This window comes from Melospiza melodia, chromosome 3 (genome assembly GCF_035770615.1).
Source record: "Melospiza melodia melodia isolate bMelMel2 chromosome 3, bMelMel2.pri, whole genome shotgun sequence".
Taxonomy (NCBI): Eukaryota; Metazoa; Chordata; class Aves; order Passeriformes; family Passerellidae; genus Melospiza; species Melospiza melodia.
In genome coordinates, this window is record NC_086196.1 from 21,505,314 (window position 1) to 21,529,875 (window position 24,562).

Below are 24,562 nucleotides of genomic sequence, written 5' to 3' on the forward strand. Positions count from 1 at the left end.
TTAGTATAGCATTCTTTAATATAATATAATACAATATCATAAAATAATAAATCGGCCTTCTGAGGACATGGAGTCAGATTCCTCATCTCTCACTTCATCCTGGGGACCTCACAAACTCAACAGGGATCTCCTTCCTTATTTTAAGTTGAGGCTTTCCACACTGTTTTGATTCCCAAATAACTTGGTTAAACACTTGAATTTTCTGTTTTAGAGAGCTCATGTCTGTGAGAATAAGACTAAAAAAAGCTGTTAAACAAAAGAATAATTTTATATCCAAGTCTAAAAAATATCAACTTTGAATATTATAAAATTTCTAATGATAAAGTGTATACCACACATTTGCAAGATTAAGACTTTGACTGCAATTTTATTATGAGTGAAAATGGGAGCAGACATGTATCCTCATATTCAGCATTAACACTTTCTGGAAAGAAATGGGAACATCATTCTTAGGAAGACTGAATTCTTTACAGCTTGGTTGTACTTTAACCATAATACCCCAAATTATACCAGAAATCAAAACTTACTTTGCTAAGAGTTTGCACAAACAGAACACTACCTGTGTCATCCAGAGCATCCTGTGTTTCTCCATCATCCGTTGATTCCAATTCTTTCACAAAGTTTGAAGGAAACATCCCTGCCTTGCCATTCAGTATTCCACTCCACCATCCTTCTTCTACCTGTATAGAAATATTTTGCACATTACCAATGGAGTAAAAAAGAAATTCCTTTCAATTCCATACAAACTCTACAACCAACTTTAGGGAAAGTTCAAATTATCATTATTTCTTTAGAAAGAAATCTACCAAACATGCAGAAGTATTAGACAAAAAGAAGAGGAAGAAAACAATTAATTGTTACTTGTATCATTACAGCAATGATCCTAACAGCACATTAGGCCCATTTCAGTTAATCCCAAAAAAGCAGCAAAATGTTCATCAACGTTCTCAAAACAGAATAAGAGGCATTGCACATTTAACACAACAAATAAGTATTAATTTGTTCATGAAATACAGATGAAACTTTGAGTCTGTGTGTCCATGGAAATTTTTATGTGTTTTTGCTGTCCATCTGTCTTTTCCTCTGTCTTGTCCAGTTTCTACAAGTCCCGCTCTGACTGGCCTCATCCATGGGGCAGCTTCATACAATTTTGATCAAAAGATGAGTTTGAAAGATTAAACTTCTACAGATAATGTGGAGTAGAACAGAGAAAAGCCCTTAAGGACATCAGAGAAATGGAAAATTAATTGATCCACCACCTAGCAGGAGACTGAACAGCACAGCCTGGCCCTAGATGTACCACAGGGGCAGGGACCTGCCCCATCAGAGCTGACCAACCTCGCCAAGTGCACAAGGATTTTGTGGTGCTACACCACAGTCCTAAGGCCAGCAACATATTGGAAAGCTTATCAGGAATACCCCACATTGTCTAAAGCAGAACAAGCAAAAGCAGGGCAACAAGAGGTGATGGGGTAAAATGATGCCAAAGGACTAAGAATTGTGCCCTTTGAATTTATGAACAGTTTTCAAAATGTCTTAAATAAATTCAGTTTATTTACCTAATGAGCACTAGTTAAAAACTACAATTAAGATAAATTTTCAGAATCTTTTATTTAGGTTGTCCTGTTTTGAGGCTGGAAAGCTGTTCTTAAGAAAGGAAAGCAAGAGGAAAAGGGAAAAGCAAACCAAGCAGCAGCTGTTTGCATTATCTTTTTATAGCCTGTCTTTTTAGGTCACTATGCCTGACACACAGGCACAGTTTTTAAATGCCAGTCCACCTCCAGGCAAGCAGAGCCCAAGGAGAACCTGGCAGCTGCAGACATAGGCAATGAAAAGAGCACTGTTGTTTTTAAAGGCATCCTGATGTGAAAATACAGCTTTGTTGTGGATGGTTCAAACTCAGAGACTGGGCCTCTGAAACAAATTTTAGGCACAGATTTCTGGCAAGTGCTGCCCAGGCTCTGGCACCTCAGGTTTGATGGAACACATAACAGAAAATTAAAATAAAAATGCCTTGATTCACCCACACCACTCACTCAGGAGCCACGAGACAGGAACTTTTAATGGTTACAGTACAGAAAGTGACCTGAGCATCCATTTATTCCTCTGCCAAGAGATGTGGTCAGCAAAGCACTTTACAGCAAAGCAAAGTGATGCCAACTCAGAGGCACTCAGGAACAAACCCAGAATTTCCTGGGCACACTTACTCAGCCTCCTCACCATACTGCCTTTATATAAACCCCTGACTAGACACAAATTGCATTGCCAGAAATGGTTTCTTTCATCAACATTATGACACAGGCTAAAGAAGCTGTCCATGCTTTGGTGGAGAACATCTGCACATCTGTTAGCAGCAGCAACACAGATGACAATTTCATAACCCCTCTCCTCCATTCCAAAATATTATCATATGATCCAATTTCCACAAGAGAGCGGTACAGCTCTGGTACACACACCAGAACTTTTTTTTCAGTGTGAATCCCATCAACTTATTTGCACAAAAAACGCAGTCTTCCAAAGAAAAAATGGGGAAGAAGGCTGAAATAAGCAGCTTTACCAATCTGTTATGTTTTTTTTTTTCTAAAAACTTCCCTAATGATGTTACATGACATTTTATTTCACTTGAAAAAACAGCATGCAAATACTAAAACTATAATGCTACAAAAATAAATCTGCTATTTAGTGCTGCTCCTGACAGGAGAGAGGGGAAGCTATAAAGGAGAAACCAAGGTTTTAGAGCAATGACAGTCACCATATGCACTCTGTGCATGTTCTTCATGAGTAAAACCCACGTGACTTTCTAGAAACAAAAAGCCCTGTGGATTCAGCCAGCACATTGCAAAATTTTCTTCCCAAAAAGTTACTTCTGCTCTCTTCAATATCAACCATTTAATTACTGAACTCATTTGCCTTCACCTTTGATTTCATGATCAGTGGTGTCATTTACATCAACTCAATTTACAAAAAGCACTCAAGGGCTAAATACTGAATTATTCTCAAGTAACTGATAGAGCCAATCCCCCTCACAGAGCTTATTTTACCTTATTTTCCCCACAGGCAAAGGTGACCAAACAATTTTTCCTTGAAGTAAAAGTTACAAGTCATCTGCATGCACAGAAACAGCACCTTTTACATATAAACACAAAGAAGCAAACTATCTCATAGTACTGAGGACAAATTACCTAAGACAAGTTATCCCAGCATATTGCACAACCCATGGACAGTATTTTCCACCATTCTTTACATTTCTTGTCCCATCAGTACAGTTTCATGAAGCAGACAGACATAGTCTACACCTGTCAGGTCTTTTCTACATCACCATGAAAACAGTGTGCAAACAGTTCTGTAACCATACTATTTTTCTATCAGATAGCATTTCCCTAAAAATTTGTTGAAGAAGTAGCAAAGACTGGGTACTACAAAAATTTATTTTCAAATTATTAAAAAGGAATAAGCACGGAAACTAACAGAAAAAAATATAAATAATAAAATATAATCCACACTTCCTTAAGAAACTAGATGAGGAAATGCTCTGATTTTTTTATTCTGTTTGGCTACTTGGCCATCTCTGGTACATGACAGCACACTCCCCTCTGAAAATAATTCCAGATGCCAACACATGCAAGCAAAAGAGTTGTTTCCACAATAGTTCACTGCATGTGCTCTCTCATGAATGCTTACACTGGACCATCCAGTCACAACTGCCAGTGCAGGCACCATCCACAAATTAAAGTGCTGAGGTGACCCAGGAACACTCCTCAAAAAACACCCACACACAAAGGCATTTATGAAACTGCGAGTTCAGTGAGCAGGTTTAGCAAGTCACTTGCTCTGTTTACTCTCAAATATTAAATTCTGGAAGTATTAGTACAAATGCATCTAAGGACATAGCTTTTTCCTTGCTAGGAAAATGGACGAGTCCTTCCTGGCAACTGTCAGGTTAGCACTCCCTTCCAAAGAGGGTCATGCACATGAAAAACAGTCTCATACAGCTACTTAAAAAGCATCACCAATAGCACATGGCTAGAAAGAAAACTTCACTCTCCCTCCTCAGAGCTTCAGGGAGGAAGAGATGGCACCAGGGAAGGTCAGAGCCTGCTGTGGACAGTTTTCCTCTGAGTTCTAAAAATGTTCCTTCCACAATCACTCTGATCTTGTCCACAGCTTCCCTGAAAGATTTCACATTTGGAAGAGACACTCCTCTGACACATAAAAGCTTCCCACCACTGCTATTGAATGGAACAGCCACCAAGGAAGCACATGGATAAGAAAAGATAAGAAACCACCACTCCAATTCAATGGGTCTACGAGAGAACTTCAAACTGGCAAATCAAGTCAAATAACATTTTTCACCTGTACCAATTTGGAGTATGTCTGCCTAAAGAAACTGGTCCAACAGTTTTACCACAAAGCATCCTAAAGCCAAGGAGCACACACACAGGGCCAAAGGACTGCAAAACCCTTTCAAACAATGAATCTGTGTAATAGATCACAATTTATTACTGTGATGATAAAATATTTCTGATAAACATCTAGCATATATGGTTTTAGTATTAGATCCTGAGAGAAAAAACTCCAGAATTATTAATTTTAGCTGCAAAATCACTACTTCCCATGCTATCTTCCCGACAAGCTTGTAATACACATAATCAGCCAAAAAAGTGGTTTGACTCTCAGCACATGAATGGCCAGCTCTGTAGAACACCTTACCTCATCAATGATGTCAATCACATCCCCCAGCTTAAGCTCCAGCTCATCCTCATTCTGCGGGATGTAGTCGAAGAGCACTTTGCACTGCCGCTTCTTGGACCCTGATCCAAGGGAAACATCAGAAGTAAGAACACTCATAAAGGAGAACCATCCCTCCTACACCCTGCTCCTGAAGACCCAGAAACCATTCCAAAAAGCTATGTGGCTTTTGATGCTGATTTTGTGGTTTGCTTGGGTCACCTTAGGCTAGGGAGCCATGGTTCTGATAAATGAACACTATGCCAATTACCAACCTGCTATAAAAAGCATGTTGACACAAGCAAGGCAGGTAAATCCCCACTACAGTGATTTCTCAAGCTATTTCCCAACCAAAATTTGCAGGAATGGCAATCACTGCCAGTTAGTATCTACTTGGAAGAAGAAAAGGTATAAGTTTGAGCTCCCAGTCCTTAAGTAATCCTGAAAGCAGGAACAGCTTTTGTTATGCACTACACTGGAGAGCTCACAGACCTTCCGGCCTCTAACAAGGACCTTGCTAACCACAGCTGTGCAGTCATGCCAACATTTGCTGGGCTCATATTTCAAAATATGAACTCATTTTTATCTGTGAATTAAAAAAAAAACCTACCTTTGCTCAGTGCCAGTATGGCACCCAATAATTGAAACTGTCCATTAGCAGTCTTCGACAAAGACAAGATTAAAATCAAGTGCAGTTTTTAGTTGTTTGCCCCATACCATTAAAGCACTGCAGACATTAAAAAGGCAAAATGACATCCTGAGAGGGGAGAGCATTGAAGTGGCTTCTGAGAACTCAAGCCCTGCAGCCACAGTGGTGTGAACCCACACTGCCTAATTACTCTGCACGTATCCTGGAGCGCTGCTCCTGCTGAACCCAGACAGTTTATGCACTTCTCCTTCAAACAAGAGGCCATGCCTTCAGACCTTTTCCACAACACAGCAGCCAGCATGCTTTTGAAGACAATTATCATCTTGAGCTATGACCCATGCATGCTCCCTATCCTCCTCAAAAAACCATCTGCCACAGTTTAAATGAAAATATCAATCAAAAGTTTGAAGTGGTAAAGCCTAAGCTTACAGGAGCTGTGTGATTTCCACGCTCTCTCTCTAATACTTTGTACTCCTTCCACACTCAAGCTTCAGCAATTAAGATTAGCTGTGTAAAAACATTTCAAAACACAGACACTGCCTCCAAGATTGATCCTTGCCTTTTTACAGCACTGTTCAAAGTCCAGAGCAAGGCATTTAGAAAACCACACCCAGCATTCTCCGTACAAAACAGGCCAGGCATCAAGCATCTAAAATTTCTGAGAGAGGGCTCACCAAATCAAGAATTTTCTACATGCTGGTATATGATCTATGCAAGAAACAAATAAACCAGAAATATGAAGCTTTATGGGTTATTTCTAGTAACACATAATTGGCCACATAATATACCCTGCTTTTACCTCCACTGGAACTCCTGCACGAGCCCAGAGGGATTGCTCAGTTCAGAGTAATTGCAATAAATGGTTCAATAGTCTTTACTGTCTCCTGCAGTGCTTTCAAGGCTTCTGTTTGGTAGGAGATTAACCGATACCAAAAAAAGGAAAATTTAAAAGTCACTGCCATTTGGCATAAATCTGATCTCAGTGTTCCTTTACTTAGTGTAATTATATCTAAATGGGAGTGGGAGGGAGCCCATGCATGCATTTCACATCCAGAAACCTCCCTCTCCTCTGAGGTCTGTTTCAAGTGACACAATTTAGGAAGTACTGCCTCCCACTTTTGAAAATCCCTAGCATAACCTAGGAAGGGAACCTGTCCTCTCAGAGAACAGAACTCCAGCTTAACAAGCTGCTGCAGGACTGCTGGGCTGGCAGCCTGCAGGCAATTCTGTCCCTTCCCAAAACAACTTGTCTGGCTTCAGGTTTTGCTTGTTTTGTATAGGGTAAACCAAATTTAGGTCTTTGTTGCTGTTACTTAGCACAACTTCTGTATTTTCTTTCTGCTAAACACATGCAGACATCTAACTGACAGGAATTCTGCCTGCAGCTTACCACCCACCTGACACAAAAATACCTGAATTCAGGGAGAGCTGCATGAAAGAAACTTAACTCTGCTTTTAACATTGTAAACCTCATTTCAGCAAGTGAAAAACCAGAAACACAGAGACAACTTAGCTCTAGAAAGCAAGTGATTGCCCAGGCACATAGCAAACAGGATCTGCAGGAGCTGTTCAAACAGTCTTCCAGGAAAAAGGGAACAGCAAGTGAAATGGAAATGCAGAGACTGTCGCTGCAGCAGGTGCACAGCTGTGTGCCTAAAGGGAAGAGCTTGAACACCATTTTCTCCAGAAGGATGAGAGCAGCCAGAGCCCTGCAAAGAGACCAAGCTGTACCTTCTACCCTGGCCACCACCACCAGCATGAGGATGTGACATGGAAGATATGGAAACATTCCAGGGTTAGGGTGACCAGAACAATAGCTGACAGCTGAACTGGTGTGAGATCATGTTCACAGAATCCAAAGTATCTCCAGGTGGAAGCACCCATAAGATCACATTGTTTCCCTTTCAGAGCCTGGCTGTATTTATCTAGGACCAGCATTAATCTTTCAGGTTGGATTTTTCCAAAGCCTGCTGTGTAAACACCCAACAGGCACCTACACGCTTTTGCCAACATGCAAACACAGATCAGCGTCACTAAAAAGTGATTTTAAATCCTTAGTTTCCTGGAACAAAGTCTCAAAAAATTTGTAAAGGTGGTGGTGGTCCTGTATCAGGGTTTTAAACAACAACTAGTGGAATATAAGCAAAACCTCAAAGCATACACATGCCAGAACCAGTAAGTTCTGAACTTTTTTAAAAAGCAAGCTTAAATAATAAATGCCTTCAAAACCTTTTTAGACAGAGGAAGCCACAGTAATTTAAAGGAATATCTTACAAGAGATTGGTATAACCAAATACAAATCACAAGCCCATTTGCTGGATGCAGGGAATGGTAAGCTTTCTTCTGTAGCCTTCAGTCACCTTGATATAAAAACTGGCATTATAACAAAGAAATCACGGATACAGAAGCACCAGTGCTACACTCCTGCCATCCTATTTGTTAGAACAAAAGGAAAACTACCATTTTTTTGTAATACCACAAACTGCACCTTATTTCACACCAGAAGCAAGTCTATCAGGAAGAATCCGAACTATACAGCCCTTTATTGTCAAAGCCCTGAATTTGTTGCAAAACTTGATGTTTTCATATTTCAACTTTTCTTTTAAAATGACCACAGGAAAATTTTTTATTATCATGAACAGGCCTGCAGCTCTCCATTCACGTATCTGATAATACAAACAGAGCTCACATAAAGTTACAAAGCCCTCTGTCATCTGGAAGGAGTCTAAATCCTGTTCACAGGAAAATTCATCCCTATTACTGGTGTTAAAAGCTACATTTGAGCTTTCTGCCCATACATACAGGAGCATAATTTGTCTTTGAATCAGTTTTTCTTCCTATGTTAATAGTTTTCCATGTAACCTTAAAACTAATTCATGTTTATTTTTAAAATGCACGTCAGCAGCATGCACAACTGAAGGAATTGGAAAGACCACGTACTCTTCTTGAAGCCTTTGGACGGGGGATGAGGCTGAAATCCTCCTGCTGGAAGCCCATAGCTGCTCATTCGTTGCACAAGGCTGGCGACATTGCCAGATTTCTCCCTCCTGAGTGGCACAGCATCATCCTTGGGCTCTACATCCTTCTTAACTTCCTGAAACAAGAGATTGAAAGACTCATTGGCCACTTAAATCACCCAAGAGGTCAGTGGTTTTAAACAGGTGCACCTTAGACTGACACATTTCAGGTACTTACCCTTTGGGGTATAACGACACATTATACTCAAAAATCATGGCCTTCATCCTACAACTAAACATACCCAAGGCTGTAATAAATTTGACTTTTCCATACAATTGTGTTAGTAAACAGGTAATGTGCTGAGAAAATTCAGAAAAAGGCGCAGTATTTCAACCATCTACTCTAAATCTCAGAAAAGGAGCTTTGAATCCAGAAGTCTCATATTACAACTTTTATGAAACAGCTCATACTTGAAAACATTTTTAAGAATATAAATATTACTTGAATGACAGACCATTCAATATTTTCATACATAAAGCTGTATTAGGTGATCATCTCTGCCCCAGAAAGCTCCAAGGTGTTTACAGACAAGAGATGCAATTGCACTGCTGAAAGGTGTGAGCAGAAAAGAAAGTGAGCTCCAAGAAACAGAGTGGGAGCAAGTGAGGGGGAAGATCTAAGAGGAAAATAAAAGAGATACCATTTGTCTGCTTAACGTTTCCCACTCTCCTACTCTTTCTAAATTAGAATGGTAGCACTGAAATTGATTGTGCCAAACAAGACTGAAAAGCCTACAAACATGAAAACACCAGTTCTTGTCAAAAAGGCCAAGCAGCAACAGTCACTCTACTGCATCAGCTCATTTAATGGGATTCCACTGGAGAACAGATACTCTGAAAGAAGGAAATCATCACTTTGCACAAGAACAAACCCATTAAGTCGGATCAATGGCCCATCTATTGCAGAACACAGCTTCCAGCAGCCAAAATCCCAGAAGCTCTTTAGAGCTCCTGCAGCTCAGATCCTCCCATGTTCCCAGAGCACCCATAAGGGTTCCATCAGGGAGATGGATCACCTCCCCTCCCTCCTGTGCCTGCAGCTGGAGCTGTTGAATCCCTATCCTAACCCATGGTCCTGTCTGCTCCACAGCACCCCTGGGGATGCAAACACCCACAAGTACTTGCAGCTTTTTGTGATCCACTTCACAACAATTCTTGTATCCACCATCAGTAGCCACTGGTTAACAACTCCAGGAGTTATTGCAGCTGTAGCTGCAATAAATTATTTAATACTTGAAAACAGAATTGGCAAGGCATATATATACACTTACTCTTGTCATGTGAACTCTTGAACATGAGCTTCAAGACAACAAAGTCCTTACATTGATAAAATGCCAAAAATATGAGAAACATATTCCCCAGGACCTGTCTGTCTGGTGCTTTTTGGACTATTACAGCCCAGCTTTCTTACTTGTAGCTGTCCAGCTGGAAAACTCAGCAGGTCTGAACACCCACTGATGCTTTCAAATGTACTATGCACCTCAAGTTAAAGAGACCAAAGCATCTTTCAATTTCTCAAAAGAACAGAGCAAGACTACAGACAGCAGGATTTTTCCTCCCACTCATCTACATTACATAAAAAAGGCTTTTTAGAAAACAGTCCAGAGTAGTTCCTGCTGTTACTCTCCTTCCTCCACAGTGACTTCTGCCCTGGAGATCTTAGCTCTGCTGAGATCCATGCCATCTTCCCAGTTCAAAAAAACCCCAAAACAAACTAAAAACCAATTCCTCTTGAATAGCACAGGTATCCTGCCTACCTCCCATTTGAGTAGACATTTCACATTTCAAAGATTTTGTCATTTTCAGGCCTACAGCTGGTTTTTGGTCCATTACTTAGAAGTCTGATAAAACCACAAGCAATTAAATTTGGCTACAGCTGAAAAGTTTGTCACCTCCAAAATGCCTTTCTAGCTGCCTTGCTGACAAGGCCATTCTGCTCATCTTAAAAACATACTGGTACTTGAAAATCTGCCTAGAGTGCTTCTGCCTGTCCCTGGATCTTTAATTTTTTTTTTCTTTCTGCTATGCAATTTATACAGGCTCTGAAATCTCCAAGCTGCACCAGGAACTAGTACTTCCCCAGGTTTCTCAATTTTAACACCTTCCAGTGAGGAGTCAGCTCCAGGCTCCTTCCAGAGGTCAGCACTTTGCAAAAGACTTCAGAAGCAGCTGCTTCAGTTGCTTTGTAAAAAGCACAGAGATGCAAAAAGGAAGTGGGCAAGCTCCACACAGGCAGTTTGGTCAAAACATGACTTTTTTTCTAAAATTAATTTATTAGATGAAAAAAGAACAAAAACCAACAGACACACTACTTCCAAATGCTAGAAAATATTGTGAGATAAGTACCACTTTAATCTGTAATTTGAATTAAACAGACAATATGCTTTTAAGTCCGGCATCAAGGGCAGGAAAATAATGGATAGGTTATAAATAAAAGGAAATTATTTCAGACAAAAGCACTGCCTACTACAAAAGACCCAAGACCCAAAACTAAAAAGAGAAATGCTTGAGCAACTTTCTTGCCAGGCTTGAGTGCCCACCTGAAGTAGTGACAGGTAGAAAATACTGTGGGTCTAACACAAGAAAATAGCAAATTTTAGCAGGAAGTACACTGTAATTACATTAAAACAAAGGATCTAAAATAATTCTGTGTATAGTCATTACACACAGAAAATCTTGTTGCCTGATTCAAAGGCTGAAGATTTACTGATGAAGAATTTCCTCAGCAGACATCAAAAAGAACAACCAGACAGTGGGAGAGCCCGGCAGCACAAGGTACTCTCTGTACCTTCCTACCACAGCCAGGGTAGGAAAGCTGGGAACACTTCAATACACAACTAAGAGAAATCAGCCTAATCCAAGACACACAAAGCAAAGAGGATGTAAGGAGAAGTTCAAGGTGACTGTGATAAAAACAGGAGCAGAGACTGCAAATCTGTCAGATTTACAAGGAGCAGACGTTCAGTATGGGACTGGTACCAGCTAGGTTTGAATCAGAGTCGACTGTGACATTCTACTTTGTGTATCAGAAAACAGCACTGGAGCATCACATGGAGCTGTTTGCAGCAAGGAGAGAAAAAACAACCACACAAGAGTTCTGCCACAGCAGCCAGGCATAAATCTAGTTTTGACAAAGAACTACAGAAGGTGTCAGTAAGCAATGACTAAATGGGCCAGGAACTATTTTTTTCATATTTAACCCTCTACCCTTCGTAACATTCTTGTAAAGCAAGAATATTTTTTTGTTCTCATTGTTAGAGAAGAACTGCAACATTAATTATCCTTCCTTGGGGCATAATAAACCATATTAAAATTAAACCAAAACTGAAACAAATTCAGGAATCCCTGGTCTCCACACCTGCATGAGATCCACTACACCACAACCCTGTAGTTCACATCAGTCTTCTAACAGCAGGGAAGTGCTCCGAGATTCATTTTCAAAAGCACACATCAGGATCCTCTCACATACACATCCATCACCCCTGCCAGCATCTTCATCCTGGCTATCATCCTACAAAGGAAGTAGTTTCTACACAAAGATCTCTCAAAACTGACAGTTATTGATGCAAACATTAATTCATGCCCTATTAATGACATTAATAGGAGTTTGCAATTCTTACATCTCTTCCAAACAGCTTGCTTGAACTTCAGTGTTGGAAAATGACATTGCCTACAGGTGCCACCTCTGAGGTACCACAATGCCCAAGACTCCTGTCCATGGGTTTCACAAGGCAGTCAGCCTTGTTTACACAAATTATCAGAGAAAGTCTGTGTTGTGACAATACCAACAAAAAGCTCCAGGACACTTCATCTTGTTCTGAGGTGAGGCCAATGCCAGCAAAACCAAAATGGAAATATGACATTAACTGCAGCTGGAAATTTGAATATTTTTATTCTGCCAGTCCAAATGCAGTTCAAGGCTTGTCAGTATTTCCATGAGCAGCGCAGATTTTATGCATTTATGACTTGGCAGTACAAGGTCAATACAGACTGTCTCTTGGCGTGAAACACACTCCACTGGGAAGCAACCACCCACTTGCTCTGTTGTGAACTACAGCAGTAGTAATAAAGGTTTGAAGTTTTCATAATCTCTACTAAACATGTATTTCACAACACTTACAGACTCACTGCAGCCTGACAGGCAAAAAACAAGTATATAAATTTAACTAGCCAAACAAAAAAAAGTGGTTTTTGCTTTAATTGTATCTGTCACGGTTTTATAATCCCTCAAGGAAATGTCCGTTAACAAATAAAAATCTCAAAATTCTCTACGTGCAGCAATATGTGATGCAAGAACTATTCTTTATATGCAGACAGAAATGCAACACATGTAAATACAGGCACAGGCTCACGATGCCGTTGAAACAAGCGGGCACTCCTGACCTACTTCCGAGGCGAGCAGGAGCAGCCTGGCCTCCAGCACTGCCCGCCCACCACGGCTCCAGCGGCGACAGCTGCATCCTCCCCACTGCCCTCGCCAGAAGCCAAGAGCTCTCAAATCAGGCAGGCAGTGGAGATGCAGAAAGCAGGTCAGAGCGTCTGAAAGGCCAAGAGTTAAAAATACAAATTCTATTCCTGAATTATAGGGCACAGAGAAGTTCATTATCCAGCAAATCTAAATCCTTAGCTAGATTCTTCAAGCACAAATATTAAGGCGTCAGCTGCCATCTCCTGCTATATATGCCATTACACAAGGAACAATCATCTTTAGACTTCTTATATTAATTCCACTGTAACATCACTTTGTGCAAAAATGATGTGCATTACTCCTCGTGGCCGAGTACATTTTAAAGCAAGATCTCAAGCAGCAGATAATGGTCTCAATCTCTAAAGAGGCTGAGATAAAGAATACACAAAGGCAAATGTTTGACTCTACGCATACAATTATCTCTTTTCTTCTCCATCAGAACAGCAATGAAGAACTCATGGACTGACAAATTAAGCCCACAACTCACATTTTCCTGAGTAGAAAATAAGTAACTCAGAATTGAACCTGTCATTTTAGGGGAGAGGGACGAATTGGAAGCAGGCAATAGTTCTGTTTATACAAGTTCACAGCCTGCAAAGTCCCATTCCTGAAAAAGCCACATAGAAATGTGACTGTACATAAATATATATCAAAATCTGTACAGCTGCCTACAGAGGAGAGATTGTTATCTGTAACCTGTTCAAGAGCAATGAAACCTCAGTTCCTGAAGCACAAAAATCTTCACATAACTAATTATTTAAGCACCTCATTTCCAGTTTTAGTAACAGCAACAGACAGGCAGGCACAGGGCAGCCTAAAGAGCTCCAGTCACTTAAACCTTAGATATCCCACACCCTTTCATTTTGCCTGTGTCTCTACCTTGAGTAGAAAACATGATTTCTCATCCTCAATGTTGGTGCCCAGAGGCCAAATATTTAATAAAGGCAACAAAAGAAAAGATGAGTAATGTGCAGCTATTCCGACCTGTCTCATTACTTTACCTGAGCTAAAGGGGACCAAAATAGCTGAGAAGCTGCTGAGCTCCTTCCCTGGAGCATTCAGGAGATCAGAGCAGGTTCCAGCTCCCAGGAGAAGAGCTTGGCTGAGAGAGGTGAGAGGCTGCCCCTGACCCTCCAGAGAATTAAACATTATTCTTGAAAATAGAAACAAATCACCTAAAGATGAAAGCAGCTACCATCTGAACAACAGACAAGATAGATAACCTTTTTTTTTGCAAGACAACTTACCTCCTGGAAAGTGCAACAGGTGTCATGGGTTGATTTTGGGGAGCTTAATTTAAGGTTGAATAGGTAGGGAATGTTTAACAGTGAATCACTGGGGTTAAGTGCTGACCCTCCATCACACTGAACTAACAGAGGCAGCATCACTCCCTGCCTTTGTCTCTTCACAGTCTGACTTGTTGCTTTCTATTAAACCACACCCACATCACATAACACAACTTAACAAATTACCAATATTTTTACATGTGTTATAATCTATGCTAAATATAGATCTTTTAAACATACTGTCTCCTTGTGTGGGAGGAAAACAATCATCAGGCAAGCCATCACTTCTTTCTCACAATATGCAACATGTGGAGTAAGTGGGATCTCCAGGAAGCATAAAAAATGAACTGAATTGCTGCAGATTTACAGACTAAAACCTGAGTCATCAAATAATTGTGATACTTGAAGGTCAAGAGCAGAGAAAAAGCTGAACTTTCTACATAAGGAACACTCTATAGAGGTAATGTAGAAGTAGGCTCAAAGTTTCACATTTTGATACAGATTATAAAAATACATGCATATAGTTTTTATATATACAAATAATTCAATTTTTTCATGGAGAATTGTATATGTACAGACTCTGCACCAAGCAAGCGTCAAAACAGAATCGGACATGAAGTCTTGTTAATGTTGGCAAAATGCAAAAGAGACCTCAAACAAAACCTGAAAGCCCAGATGCAGGAAAGCTCAGCAGTCAGCTCACCAGGTCTACCAACAGCAGAGCAAGTAATCCTAAATTAACAGGAGTAACTAGAGGAAGCACAGATCTTTACATCAGTGTTTCCCAATCATTTAATTTAGAAAAGAGTTCATTTTAAAATACTTCTGAAAAGAATACCTTAAGAATATTTTATGGTGTTGTCATGTTCATAGTCAGATAAAACTGTTTTAAAAAGCTGGTTACATTTCTTCTCTATTATATTTGCTAATACATATATATGAAAATTTAATTATATTTCTTGTAATTGTTTTATAGAATAACAGTTAATGTCCTGTCAACCACCAGCCACAAAATAGTGCTTCAGATCAATGAAAGCAAGAATCACACGTGGTAGAAGGCAAGACAGAGCTCCAGCTCCCACAGCACACGTGTTTTGTCCGCTTCCCCACACGGGAAGGCTGGAAGACATTTCTTTCCCTTCTCCCAGTTACTTGCCTCTCCTGCTGGTCCAGAGAAATGTGGGATCCAGTAACCACTACAGGTTCACTCTGATGTTCAACTCAGAACATCCCTAGTTCCTTCTCACCATCATTCTGTCTTTCTGCCTCCACTCTGGTGCACCCAGCTTTCTTCTTCCCTGCATCCTTTTTCCAAGGCACCATCTCTTTGCATTCCCTATAAAACCTTCAGCATTTCACTCATGGCCACAAGTTAAAACACTGACACATCCACATCCCTCCACAAGTCTTGCCCAGGGCACAAAATTAAATACTTAAGAGATTGTCAAATAAGGGCTAAAAATATAAATCTGGAGTCTCAGTGGAGATTAGAAAAGGTTTAAAGATTAGGCATTACCAGAGATTCATACATTAACTAACAGTTTTAACTGAAAATGCATCTTGCTTTCTGGTCCTGTTTTGAAAGCATCTATGTAACATGCTAATCACCATCAGTTTCCAAGAATTCAAAAGCTTATTACAACAAGTACAATGAATTCACATGCATACACCAAAATACATTTTTACAAAGTGAAAAGCATCAAAAAAACTTGTTAAACCTAGAAAATATTTACCATAATAAACTTTCACATCAGTTCATAATATTGAATAAAGCCAGTGTTCAAGGAACACATACATTTGAAACTCAATACTGAAAGCACTGTAGTAGAGAACACCTAACCTCCCCCTCCAAAATGATGAGCAGCCAAACAAAAAAAAAAACACAATTGGTGCAAATATTAAGAGATGACAGGACAGAGATGAGCTACCCTTGTGCAGGTTTAAGCTTCAAGTTCACACTTAGATTACTTCATTCCAGCTCATAAAAAGCAAAAAAACTGACTGATTTAACATTAACTGTGTTGGGTGTACACACACGTTGATTTATGAGACATATGGCAAAGGACTACAATTACATGGCTGGAATGTGCAGCCAGAGCCTCCTGGGATGTAACAAACATTTTACAGCAAACAGTACCTGGATAACTAACCTCTTTGGTCTTATTACATATGCTAATTCCAGAGTGCATATTTATAGCTGCATTTTAGACTTCTGTACACAGGGAAAGTCTAAATTTAAAAGTCATGTTCCTGCCCAAGCCCACTCAGTCTGTGCTGCCTGAGCAATACCTTGCACAGTTTACTCAGTGATGGTTGCAAACACCTCCTGACGAAGCACACCCTCTTTGCAGCCTCTAGGCAGGGAATGGTTGCCTTGCTCCTGTGTGGAGAGAAAGCTATAAAATTACACATGAATCAAGTGTAACAACTAAATAAGGATGGAAAAGGGGCAGACTGCTTCACGTGATTACATGACTAAGGACATGTATAAACCTGCTGCTCCTTCCACACAAACCATCATGCTCAATCAGAGCAGCTCGGGAGTATCCAGGAGTGTGCCACTACCACAGAACAACATCACAAGCTGATATGGCATTTAGGAAAGCAAGAGGCACAGGTACAAGCAACAAACTTGGATAACTCAAATCAGAGGGAATGATTAGCATATTAAGCAGTATTCACACAGGTCATTAATCACATTAATCACGCTTTATCCTGATGTCCTTCAGAACAGCACCTTAAGTTCCCTAAAGTTCTATATCAGTGCTGCCACTGAGCCAAAACTTAGGAGCTTTTTCCATTTCTCTCATGCTCTTGACATCACAGTACCAACATATATATATATTCCATATTTGAAAATATACTAAATATTACAAGAATCACCAGTGTTTTCCCTATTCTGTTCACATTCAGCCACTGAAGACTTCACAACACCACAGATTTTTATTCTTACAATAAAACAATAGTTTGTGAATGCAAAGTGAAATCTTTTTCTCAGGTGATTTTTTCAACATCTTAAAGCACAGGTCATCTTGGACAAGGAAAGGGGCACATCATTTCAACAAATTTCCTGCAGTTAAATAGCTCACTTTTGAGGAAAGCATCTGTGACACTTCAGATCTAACAGTCCATCAAGACAAATATTTCAAATAGTCAACTCACTTGCATGCTCTTTCTTACTAAACAAGACACTTATACTGCCTTGGAATATGAAATAATTCACACATCCCCAACCAACACCAACAAAGGAAATTCCTGTGTGGATGTGGTGACAGCTGAAAAGACAACCTGACACACGGGTGCCCACAAATGGCTGTGTGGGCAGAGCTGGGTCAGCAACAGCAGCTCTACAGTGCTAAATCAAACACACCTCCAGACTCCCCCTCTCCATGACAGTGACAGTCACATTACAAAGGGACTTCACAGGCTTGGGACCCAACTGGTCTGAACCCAGGCAGTCAATCCAGTGATTCAACTGGAAAATCACAGGAGTAGGAATAAATTATAGTGAGCTCTGAAAGACAGTGAAAATGCTGACATATCTGTGCCACTCGTTATATCTGTCAATGTTTTCAGCTGATTTAATTTTCTTTACTGTTGTTTTTAGAAACAATAGTTTCCACATCCTAAGCAAGGCTCACCCAAGCCAATTATCAACTTTCCAATTGGAAAAAAACTGTTTTCCTTGTTTATTCCGGCCAAAACAGCTGGATAGCAGAGACTTGTCTCTCACCCCACAAGCACAGGAATCATTATCACCATTCTCACAAATCTCAGGCATGTGCCAATGGATGGGATTAGCAGGTGCAGGATTTGCTCAGGCAAACCCACAAGGTACCCCCTGAAATGACACTGTCCTCCAGTGGCCCTATTTCTCCCAAAAGCCTGAAGAAAAATCAGCAGGAACAATGGGTTGACATCATAGTACTGGCAACAGGTGTTAAAGCACCAGCCTGAGTGCTCAGCTTCACTCCTTGCCTGAAGACAAAGAGCCCAACGTTTCTCTCATATACTCAGCACTGAAACTGAAATTACTTAATATGGCTTTCAATCTTGCATGTAATCTTTGTTTCTGAGAAACAAGAACTGCCAGCTCTGAAGCAAACATCTCCTTACCAGCAGGGCTGCCTACTCTGCCTGGGAAGCAGTGCTGCTCCGAGCACTCTGTCACATCTCTACACAACCCACTGCTAGTGGAGACAGTTTCTTCAAAACAATAATAAAGCAAAGAAAAAGGCTGTATAAACTGAAATGGAATTTGACCAACAGGACTAATAAATTGCTGTATATCTTGCTTTCTCCAAGCCTTACTTGGATGCAAAGATTGTGGACAGAATACTTTAAGGAGCAGACGCCAACATTTTGGAAATAGGTATTTTATTCTAGTCCTTAAATACATCTTATTTATTTCAAACTAAATATGGCTTAACCTATACCCATTGCTTTAAAGGGTTATTTATTCATCTGCTTTTTTAACTGATGTTACTACACTTTTTAATCATGCCCAGATTAGAACTAACCTAGAAGGGTCCATCTTGTCTGTGATCCCTCCCAGTTCCATGAGTCCTGTTTACAGTTCTGGGTGAGGTCAATTTTTAAAAAGGAATTAAGGGAGATGCGATGCTTGAAAGAGCTTTCAGCCAAAACTTCTCTCACTGGCTCAGAGCACACTTGTGTTTACCAGCATGCCAACAGTGATAATACAGGACAGAGGCAGCAAACACAGCCTTAAGAAGGTAGGTCAGCTGTGCTACTCTAAAGTCTTCATCTAAGGGTGATGAAAAGGGAAGAAAAGAGACTTGGGCTGTGTTTTGTTTTCACAAACACATATACCAGGAAGTTGAATATAAAGAATCAACTAAAAACAAATCATCCTTTTAGAAAGGAACTCCTTCTGCAAGCAAAGTAGCTGTCTGCAATCTCCAAGCATCTCCCTATACTACAGAAGGGGACATGAACTAAACCAACTCCAAGTAATTTTATTACACAAACAATTCTAAGACCATAAATTTCCACCATATACTAAATAAACTCTCAAAACCATATTGCAAGCATAATTTTTAAATTCATGCTGTCTCCATTCACTATCTCGAAACACAAAGTCTGTTTACAACATTTGATGTTAAAAACATAAGGAAAATTAAACAAGCTTACCACTTCCAAGGACATATTTGCTCGAACACACCCAGTGTTGCAGATTTTTTTTATTTAGGGGGAGGAAGAAAAATGTCACAGTGAGCAAAGTTCACGTGCTAACCTGGAGAGGCTCCAGGCTCGGTGCTAGAGCAGCAGCAGCTGCTCCCACCTGTGCAGGCAGGAGGCTGTTCCTGCAGCAGCAGCACCAAGGCTGAGGGGCTGCATGGCCCAGACTCGCTCACAGCAGTGCCCAGCCCGCTCACCCAAACGTCCCCAGAGCCTGCTGGCAAACTCCTCTGCCTTAACCAATGAGAGCTACTGATTAATCTGTGCTCTGCTCCTCCCTCATCCCAGTTACTGCCCTGAGCTTATGATCAAACTGGTTTTACTACCATGTAAAGCCTATTACTCACAATACAACTATTTACAAAACTAAGATAGCAATAAATGAAATAAAACAAGGAACTTCGGTTCTTAAAAAAAACTTCTCAGCTATGTAGAGACAAAAACCTTAAGAAAATGAGCAGAAGGATGAATATGAAATCAACACTTTCAGTTATCAACACAACAGGTGTCTGGAGAGTGAACAGAATTACTCAAAACAAATAAATCAACAAAAACGAATCTTAGTCCATCTTGTCAAAGTAAATGCAAAAAAGGAGTTAAGACTCATTGGGCCAGAGAAAAGAGGTAGGTCTGGGGAATTTCCTGAAGGAGAGGAGGCCTGGACTCTTAACCTTTACTTTCAGAGAACTGAAAGTAAAGTCTACATAAAGTCTAGAAGCAAACAGAGATAAAACCCAACCCAAAATCAAAAAGTCTTCCACATTTCACACACATTAATATCTCAAAAAACCTCACACATTCCATCTAACAGCATTACTACACTTCTCTAAATTACATTGGAAACAAACAAATGTGTGCACATTTTTCACCGTGATGGATTTTAGAAAGGAAAAGCTGCTCTCAAAGAAAACAATAAAAGTCTGCTAGGTTCCATTGCTAAATCCTTTCAGGAATTTATGAAATTGTTTATTTTAAATTGCCCATACAGGAAGAAGACGATAAATGGCAATAACAATGTCAGAAACAAGAACTCTATTTCAACCCCACTCAAAGAGGACATGCACAAAGTTTAAGCAGGAATTTCAGACGAGGTTTTGTTAATAACACTGGAAACATGTGCACTCCAAAACCCAGCTCTGCAATACAGGCAGAACATCTTTATGAAGCTGCAGCACTGACAAGAGAATTCAAGGAAATGAGCTTCACAAGTAGGCAGTGTAATTTTTTGCTTGCACTGTTTTTTAACCTGCTTGTATTCAACTGTACATTTACCACCATCTCCTGGTTTTAGGTCTGCTTTGGACATCCCACACACAGAGTTCACAGCCAACTTTTACAACACCTCCCACTCCCCACCCCACTCAGAGGCACTGCACAGTAGTATCTGAGGATGTTTCAGAAGCTTTATGGGGTTCCCTTCAACTGAGACTACCAGTTCTCTTTCTTTTAAAGCAAAATGATGCAAGTCAGCACCAAGAACTGCACCTTTTGGGACAGACCATCTCAGACTGCTCATTAACCCAGCAAGTGATGGGCTCACAGAAAACATCCTGGTCCCAGCTGGCACCAGGAACCAGACATCACCAAGCTCGGGTAGTTCTCCAGGATCTCCCCATCAATATGCAAAAGGCTTCAGTAGAAGCCATTGAAACCCAACCAGAAAGTTACCAGATGATGTTATAAGGTAACAAGTGTCAGCATTACACCAGTATCCACAAGAAGCTTCCATTAATTCCCTTCTCCACAGGAGTGCTTCAAAGTCACATAGTGCTTAGCACACCCACAGTGTACAACAAATTAACCCAACTCAAACCACAGTCTCAGCTTCCTCTGCTGCACTTCTGACAGCAAAGACCCAACTGCTACCACTGCATGAAACAAGCCTACCACCACAATTTAAAATTATTGTGCATATTTAGAAGACTTGAGAAATAAAAGGAAGACATAATCAAAAATCTATTTCCTGCTTTAACAACCCAAAATGAAGCTGACAACACTTAGTCATACTTCAGACAGAAAAGATGCACTTGTCAAAGCATGAGAAATGGCATAAAATGACAGTAAATCCTATGTATGGGCAGAGCCCAGAAGGAGGGAACAGAAGGGGACTGATCTGCTTTAGCAGTGAGGATACAGTCTGAATCTGGGGCATCCAACATATTCGGGCAGCATGCAGCAATAATCCTCCTGCCCACATTTTGCTTGTCCTTCTAACAGGCAAGAAGCATCCTTGCACTGCCCAGCAGCCAAGGACAGTTTGCAGCTGGCACCAAGGCAACAAGCTCTTTTCCTGCCCTCACACAGGATGAAGAACAGACAAACTAACAAAATTAGCCAAAACCAACTGGCTTGAATTAGAACCTTCTCCCAGTTCTCTTCCAGTTGATGAAAATCAAAGGCTTTTATTTATTAAAAAAAATTTTATCTTTTCTAATAGCATCTAACATTTTAAAAAGAAAACATGTTTGTCTTTACCCAGTTCAATCTGTCATATTTATTATATTTTTTAATTTTACACATGAAGGCAAATCTAGTGGATAATACGTGCACTTTCAGCTTCAAATTTTAATCTTTTACAGATCAGCACAAATTAAAATTTACCATCCATGGAGAGGCTAAATCCTGGCCACAGTTCAATTCTTAACAAACCACTGTGTATATATATATTACACCAATAAGCCACAAATTTAACCTCATAATGCATTCAGATTATGAGGTTATAAGGCCAGATCCTCATTTCATGCATGAAATTACACTCATAACAGGAGAGTAAGATGATCCTTTCAGGAAGTGATAAATATTTAAGTAGAGCCCCAGAATTTTGCAACCAAACCTGTAAAACTTGGAGCAACCCTTAGTACTGCCCACAGCAATTTGTGCTCTCTGGTCACATTTCTGACCTCTTTCAGACTTCTGTGCTCCTTCCCTTTCATGTGGGTCATGACAAGTCAGCAATACTCATTTCTTGTCAGCATCCTCACAGTTCTTACCACTCCCAATGGTGGTGGCTGCTCTCAGCAGCAAACCAATAAATCCATCTCTCCAGGGACTTTCCTCATTCACAGGGCCAAAGTCCAGCCCTGCCTGAGCTCATTTCCACCCCCTCCAGCAGGCCACCCACACCTTGCAGGTGTTAGCAGCACACCAGGCCAACAAGGGGCATTTGAGTTTAGCTGCTGAGGCTTGGTACTTGCAGCAGTCTGGTCACAGAAATATCCCATAGATCCTGCAGCATGATCCAACAACCCACCACAGCAGCAAATGAGAATGATTTGGGAGGAGGCACAAGAAACAAACAACACGCCACCAAAACACTTTTGTGCAACAGCTTTCCCAGAAAGTCTCTCTCAAACTATCACTATCTGTAAATTAACTTTTACAAAGAAAGTATAATTAAATTAACCATGAAGAAAACACACAACTTTCATGGCCCTAACAATTAATGCTTTCCCATGATCTCACCACTGCACAACAGCCTTCCAGCCTAAACGTACTATCTTGAAGAAAAGTTCCCAACATCAACCTCATAACTGCACTCAGCTCCAGCACCAAGAAGGCAAGTTACCCCTGTTGTCATGAAACAAAAGTGATCATTTTCTTCTACACAACTTCCCTTCTGCTTCTCCAAACCTCTACACCTTCTAGAAAACTGACTGTCCTCTGTAATTCAGGACATCCGACCATGCCATGCACATATAAACAGCTGGTAAGTTAAAAATACCTGCAGCTGAGATGTCAGGATGGAAATAATTTTAAACAAAATTTATAAAAGCCACAGCTGCAGAAGGGGAAGAAAAGATCCAACAAGCATGGCAATTAACACAGAAACGTGTCACATCCGACCCAGGACAAGCTGCTGACACACAGAGCAGAAAAGAGCCAAGGCTAATGCTTTTTCTCTACACAGCACTTGAGAGCTAATTAAGAACACCAGCAGAGTAATCATCAAACACCACTTGAGGTCAAATTACTATTTATACAGGACTCAAAACCCAAAAATTACTTTGAACTAAACTACCAACAACTTGAAAATGTTAGACAAGTGAAAAGCATTTGTACAAACTTTCCCTTGGTAGGAGACTCTCTCTAAGAACAACTGGATTGCCCCCACCAGTTTTAAAAGGAAAATCTTAAAACCCCTCACAGTAAATCAGAAAATAATAATTTCAATTTTTTAGAAAAATTGTCAAATTTAAAGTAAGTGTAAAAAAGTGTTTATAGCACTGGACCAATATCCCCTTAGGTTTTCGCAACATGAAAGTATCACAGTAAGATACAATGGACAATTCTGGTTTGAAAGGAATTAATTTCACTTCAAAAGGGGCAGGAATACCTACATTCACTTGGACTATATGGAAGTGTTACACCAAGGAGTTTGCAGAATCACAAAAAAGGCAGTGCCAGCAGCAGAGTCCAGGGTAAAACAGCACTGCCCCTTCAAATAAAGCAGCTTGATCCAGGCTGAAGAATCCACATCAGCAAAGCCTGAGGATGTGGATCCTCACAAAACTGAGGATGCAGTTTTTCATTATAGATGAGCTGTGACTCCACTTTGCCAACTCTCTCATGGCTGGATGTCTTATGCAGGGGTAGGTTTAGGGTTTTTTTATATTCTTGTTTTTTTTAATTAGTTCATCCCACTAAAGCAGATAACCATGGCTACAGACAATTTGGTTGAAGTCAGAGTGACAGAGAACACATCATTCAAGGATACAGGCCAAAATAAATGCTAAAGTAAGAACAGACAGCAGAAGTTAATTTTAAAAAATCTACAAAAGCATATTAAAAAATGTTAGCACCTTGAATGTCTTCCCATTAAAAAAAACCATCCTGTTACAAATACAACATCTATGTATTCCAACTATTTCAGTAACAGTGGCCCAGCCACACCACCACAGTAAAATCAAGGCAATGCAGAAAACTCACCTTCACAAAATTGTCAGGGAACATGCCCCTTCTGCCATTTAACTCCCCTTCCAGCCATCCCTCTTCTTCCAGTTTTTTCACATTCCTGATGATCTCCCCAACTCGGATTGTTAACTCATCATCGTGCACTGCATCATAGTCATATTCCACAATATAGTCCACTAAAAAGGAAAACAAAAACACACACCATTAAAACAACCCAGACTGGGAAATGCAACTTGAAAGCCATGCATGTTCAAAAGGCAAACCTAACAATGAATGCTAACAACAAGCATCTCCCTCACAG

General features: G+C 40.3%; 1 protein-coding gene across 3 annotated transcripts in view; it reads right to left on the minus strand.

Moving 5' to 3' along the window:
* Window positions 1-24,562, minus strand: part of CD2AP (CD2 associated protein) — a 76,519-nt gene that overhangs the window by 30,569 nt on the left and 21,388 nt on the right. For 2 of the 3 annotated variants that reach the window (XM_063150953.1, XM_063150954.1), the window contains exons 2-5: window positions 24,277-24,437; window positions 8,318-8,471; window positions 4,711-4,811; window positions 560-680 (exon numbers count right to left, since the gene is read on the minus strand). In XM_063150953.1, coding sequence (XP_063007023.1) covers window positions 560-680; window positions 4,711-4,811; window positions 8,318-8,471; window positions 24,277-24,437 — 537 coding nt within the window. Of the gene's footprint in view, window positions 1-559; window positions 681-4,710; window positions 4,812-8,317; window positions 8,472-19,302; window positions 19,513-24,276; window positions 24,438-24,562 lie in introns of those variants that run through there. The other variant, XM_063150955.1, reaches the window with a different exon arrangement.